The sequence below is a fragment of the Panthera leo genome, chromosome C1 (genome assembly GCF_018350215.1).
Source record: "Panthera leo isolate Ple1 chromosome C1, P.leo_Ple1_pat1.1, whole genome shotgun sequence".
NCBI lineage: Eukaryota > Metazoa > Chordata > Mammalia > Carnivora > Felidae > Panthera > Panthera leo.
The window spans coordinates 95,670,613-95,676,612 of record NC_056686.1 but is presented as its reverse complement, the minus strand read 5'-3'; the positions used below and the strand labels follow the sequence as shown (position 1 = coordinate 95,676,612).

The following is a 6,000-nucleotide window of genomic DNA, read 5'->3' as shown; positions in this document are numbered from 1 at the left end:
AGGAGGCCACGCATTCAACATAACCTAGTGTGAGGAAAGTCCAGAACCCAGGTCATGCTCCAGCTGGGCTACTCTTGTACCTGCCCCCAGGCCAATAACCAACTATCGCCAGGAATAACAGATTTTAGCAACAGGAAATGCAAAGTTGGTGGGAACCAAAGCTAAGAGGAAGAGGAAAAACTGGGCAGGGGACATTGCCTAAGAATTTATGTCTTAGAAATTGTGCGAAGTAGAGGGAAACACTAGTAAAATCGCTGATTTCTCCACCTTTTCTCTCCACAATTACCTGGTGAGGTCTGACGGTAGCCAAGAGTGAACCTCTTAAAATCACCATGTTAACTTACCATTTCAAAAACCTCCCATCCACCACACCCACACTGATGTTTGGTTCCATGCTGATGAGTAAATCTAAGTCCCCATTATTCCTGGATTTCTAACACCACTGCCCCTCTCCACACACCACCCCCCCCTCAAACCTTAGACCAATCTCCTAGATGTTATCAAAACATGCAAACAGCTGTAGTATAGTACCAACCTGAGTAAAAATATGTTATGTGGCCTTGGTTACAATGGAACCTCTCTAAACCAGTTTCGTCTAGAAAAATACATTTCACATGGAGTTGTAATTGTTACCACATATGGCTGTCTAGATGTCTAGAATGGTCTTCCTTCCCAGTCTCACTTCCTTGAAACTTTCTCTAAAACCATCTGCACTTGTAAAGAATCTGACTTTAAAGTGGCTGATTTTAGTACGGGTCCAAATATCACTGAAGGCAATCTGAAAGTTAACTTTGGCCAATGACGTTACTAGAATAAACCTATAGCCTCCCCAAGGTAACTTTGGAGAAGCATATTAAAAGCTCTGTATTTTCTTCATTACTTCTCATGACTCCATAGTTACTTGGGCTTCACAATTAAACATCTGAATGTTAAGTTCATGTAGACCATAGTCCTGAATACAACTAGAAATAGCCCTTAAACTGAATGCTGAAATTGGTTAGAGGCTGTGGCAGGTACAGCTGATCCTCATTATTTGCAGATTGTGTTATTTGCAAATTCACCTACTCCCTTAAATTCACTTCTAACCCCCAAATCAATACTTGCGGTACCTTTGTAGTCATTCATGGAACTGTGCAGAGCAGCAAAAAAAACCTGAGTTGCCCAATATGTATGTTCCCAGCTGCAACGAGCAAGGTCATATTCTGCCTTCTTGTTTCAGCTCATATTATAAACAAGCATCCTTTTCGTGGTCCATATTATGGTCACGTTTTTTGTTGTTGGTGGTGACTTCACTGCTTAAAATGGCCCCCACACCTGTGTAGTGCTTAAGTTCTATCTGGTGTTCCTAAGCACAATGCTGTGATGTGCTTTATAGAGAATATTCCTATTAGATAAGCAGGAGTTATAGTGCTATTGGCTGGGAGTTCAAGATTAATGAATAAACAATATGTTAAATGAGGTGATTTAAATAGAAACACACGTATAAAATAAGATCATGTATTGACCTGTTGACAAAAATGTGGCCATTAGTTCCCAAGCACCTAACCCTGTATTCCCTGAGAAGCAGTATTTCCTATTTGCCAACTCAGTGTTTGCTGGCAATGAACTACTGTGAATAATGAGAATCAACAGTATATTCATATGTGTAACAGTGCTTTTCAATGTATTGGATTTGACAAGGTATGATATTGGTTACTGCTCTCGGTGGGCTAAGATCTACCGTGTCTTTTTTTTTTTTTTTTTTTTAATTTTTTTTTTTTTCAACGTTTTTTATTTATTTTTGGGACAGAGAGAGACAGAGCATGAAGGGGGGAGGGGCAGAGAGAGAGGGAGACACAGAATCGGAAACAGGCTCCAGGCTCCGAGCCATCAGCCCAGAGCCTGACGCGGGGCTCGAACTCACGGACCGCGAGATCGTGACCTGGCTGAAGTCGGACGCTTAACCGACTGCGCCACCCAGGCGCCCCTACCGTGTCTTTTTATACATTCTCTGTTCAAGGGAAAATTTTTGTTAGCTCAACTTATAGGACCATCCAGTTTTGTTCTGTATTTACCAACCCTCTTTTCTTTCTTTGATTTCCCAAGCAGTAGGTAGCTTCATTCTATATGAGATTATACATTTATAAATTGACATTCAGTAATGTATCAGTCTTTTGTGAGTCTGGAGAAAATGTGCCAAGGTTTGCCAAGTATCTCATGGACACAGATGGGTCCAGCATCAAAGTTCTACATTACAGAAGAGAACAGGCACTGGAACAAGGCAGCTTGTAACAGCAGCACAACTACCCAGGCTCAAATGAAACCAATAGTTTTCAGCAGTGTAATTTCAAATCCAAATATAGGAGTGAGGCCTCCCAGAAAACTCCTTTCCATCTGGCTGAGAAACCTTTACCCTAGGATACCACAGGCAGATTTCAGCAGCATGTGACAAAATAAGACACAATTCAAGCAAATATCCTGAAGGAGGTTAAGGAAGTAAAGGTCTCTGCAGGACTTGGCAAGGAGGGCTGACTTCCTCCCGATTATACAACTAACCAAGGGCTTTAGATAGCCAAAAGATTAGTAAGTTTTTACAAAAGTCTATATGGGCTAGGGAAGTGGATGGGATAGGCTAGGGGCAGGCTGACAGTTAATAAGTTAAAGGCAAAGACAAGAATGTTTGAATCTGTTTGTGCTACAAGCACAGAGTATAGTACAACAAATATTCCCTCAAAAGGTGGGACTTTAACTGGCCTTAGATGGGAGTGTGAACCACTGAAACTCCTCTGGTTCTTAGGAACCAGGATAAAAGCCTTTCCCTCATGTCTGTAGCTAAGTCCAATTTGCAAGGAAGTAAAGCCGCATTTAGAGTTAAGTCAATGTGAAATACCACCCAAGTTCAAGGTACAGGGATTCTTTCATTTCTACTTCTTGTCTAGTGACTAGAACCATACTTGGGCCTTGCTTTCTCAATGTCAGACAGAGAAGATAACTAGAAATGGAAAACCAAAGCAAAATCTTTGAACCACCTGCAGCCTCTGAGTGAGGAGCAATGTTATCCACAGGGACATTGCTCAAACTAAAAAAAAAAAAAAAAAAAAAAAAAAAAAGGCGCTGTCCTTTCCAAGTTTTTGGATAATCACTGAATCTGTAATAGTTCAGAAACCCTGAACATCTTCATCAATTAAGACCAAGCACAGTTCTCTTACTTGAGAACAAAAACTGAAGACATGGATCGAAAAGGAAAGACTCAGACAATTTAAGAACAAAACAGGTATATTTCTATTGGACTACCTGATACAGAGGATAGTGTGGTATGAATGGATAGTATGAATGACACATAATACAAATATATTTTATTTGAAATAAACAAAAATGCTTACACAGTTCAACTGGTCACTTGGAAACAAACTTGCTTGACTGTATTACTGAGCAAAAACAAAGCTGAAGCACAAACACCCTTCTTTTTTGACATGTATTTGGATAGGTAGGAAGACACTACTTGGTTTTTTAAAAACTGACCTTCCCTTAAGGCCTGGTCATAGAAGTGTAAACAATGTAAATGAATCCACCATTACCAGCTGTCATATCATATCTATGTCACCTGTGTATTCTGAGATCATACATATACCTGCCAATATACCTGGGAAGGGTTGCTGAATCACAGTTACATTTAAGTTCTTGGCAGGCAGGACTGAGGAAAAGTAATTTGGAACAAGTTTTACATCCTATTTAGAACAAATCACTAGTATTCCCTTAAATAACAGGTTACAATAGAAAGATACTGCCTGGAACGTATCCTTTTCACTTTGGTTCATTTTTTGTTTGTGTTTGTGATTTACATAGTTGCTTGAATCATCTGCTTATAGTATAATCCTGCCACAAAGTATTAAAGCACGAGATACTATTATTCCTTCAACATCTGCATTTTTCAAGTTTTATACTCTACTACATCCCTAGTACGTCAGCAGTTCTTGAATAATACAAAATAATAATAAATGGGTAAAACTCTTCTAAAAATGCAGATGTCTATAACTATAACGGTACTAGATGGGAAGGAGACAATGAGGGAAGAGAAAAAAAGCAAACACGTTCATGTGCAGGGAATGTGGTTCAAGTCTTTGGATTTAAAAACAACTTCCCCAGAGAAGCTGGCTATAATGGAATTTCCAGAAAACTTCCTTTGCCCCCACAAAAGGACCTGAAAAGCCCAATCCAAACTTTTGAACACTACAGTTATGAGATGTTATAAATGATAATCAAAGCAGTCAGAGGGAGAAGGATGAATGTGTCTTCCATTCAGCTAGTTTGTAGCATAGCCTCTTTACCTGTTGGTGGATCAGTAAAAACCACTAAAGTACCAGAAGTGCTTTGAAGGATAGGGGTAGAAAAGTACTGGGCATATTACCTGTCTGTATCAATAACAGGGCTTCATGGCTAGGAAAATTTTCTAAACAGTAAAATGACTCCAGGATAGATCTCTCTCCATCATTAAATGTGGCAGAATTAAAAAAAAAAAAAAAAAATTTACAAGTAGAGATAGTGAAAACAGAAAATTACAAGGCAGAGAACACAAAAGAATCAAGATGATGCTATAGGTTCAACAGTATTCCATGAGGCTAGAAAACCTGTTAACTTTGAAAGCCCTAGCAAAATATCACTCTTGTTTATAAATCACTTATTTATCATATGACCGCATGTTGAATCCTTTCTTTCCACATACTGAAGAATCCTACATTCAGCCTTTAAGCATTTTGCATTTCTTTGCCAATCTTGTAGCTGAGTATCTTGTTCCAGTCGATTTTGGTGCGGGTAACCGGAAGCTGCCGGCGCAAGGCCTTGAATGTGGTGTCTGACATTGTTTGATAGTTTTCACTAATTGCTGTCTGCAACAGATAATTGAAGATAAGTTGCTTGAACAGAAATGGATAGTTGTGATTAGGAAAGTAACTCTGTAGTCAAAGGACATGTTTGAGTCTTCTAAGAAGGACAACAGGATATAACATTCCTAGTAAGCTCCTCTCCCATCTCTGAAGTTAAGAAGCCCACTTATATTATTTCTACAACTAGAGCTATAATCCCTTCCAGTGTCAAAACCTTGACAGTAAGCACAATGCCAAGTTGCAAGGTCTGCAGCTTCCACACTTAGTTACACTGAACAACACATATATTTATGTTGAAAGGACAAAGAGAAGTTCTAACAAAATGTGTTAACAGCAAAATAATAATGTTCTAGAGATCTAGAGAAATTAGTTCCAAATCTTCTTACCTGATATTCATTTTCTGCATGCTCTATGATTTTAATAAACTCCTTGGCAGTTTGGACTTCATTCTAACAGAGGAAAAGGGGAAATAGGAATTTTTTAAAAAGTATAAACAATAAATAAAAACATACTGAAAAGATCATCTTGACTAACATTTGTATAACAACTTACAGTTTATCAAGTGTTTCCATGCACATCACCTTCTTTGATTCTCCCAACAGCCCTGTGAGGTTGATCTGTTATCATTACCTCCATTTTCCAGATGAGAAAACAGAATCCTCATAAGTGACTAGACCAAAATTACACACTTCTTGAAAGATGGGATCTGAATCCAAGTCTTCTGCCAAAAGACCCCACGCTCTTTTCAATCTACCACAGTATGCCCCAAAGACATCATCACGACATCTTGAAATGTTTATGCCTTGAAAATATCTCTGGTTTAAGATGATATAAACAATGCCCTCACCAATATCAGCCATATATGTTAAACTCATATACTCCTCTATCTGCCACTTGTGATGTTAAATCAACCAATACATTTTGCTTTACATGATTCAGGTACCATATTAACTAAACGTATCCTTTTCACTTTGGTTCATTTCTCATTCTCTCTTCCTTTCATCATTAGGTACAACAAAAATATAGGTAAAAGCTAAGATTTACTGCCTAGGGCAGCAGTTCCCAGACTCTTTCAAATGGTAAAAACTATCTTGTTTTCACAGCAATGCTAAGACAAGTCATTTGCTTTCCCACTCAC

The 6,000-nt window shown here is 38.6% G+C and overlaps 1 protein-coding gene across 2 annotated transcripts in view; it reads right to left on the bottom strand.

The window, feature by feature from the left end:
* Window positions 1-3,237: 3,237 nt before the first annotated feature.
* The window catches only part of CAPZA1 (capping actin protein of muscle Z-line subunit alpha 1), a 49,644-nt gene continuing 46,881 nt past the window's right edge, over window positions 3,238-6,000 (bottom strand). For both annotated transcript variants that reach the window (XM_042953445.1, XM_042953446.1), the window contains exons 9-10: window positions 5,249-5,311; window positions 3,238-4,865 (exon numbers count right to left, since the gene is read on the bottom strand). In XM_042953445.1, the coding sequence (XP_042809379.1) occupies window positions 4,725-4,865; window positions 5,249-5,311 (204 nt within the window). In that variant the 3' untranslated portion in view covers window positions 3,238-4,724. The remainder of the gene's footprint in view (window positions 4,866-5,248; window positions 5,312-6,000) is intronic.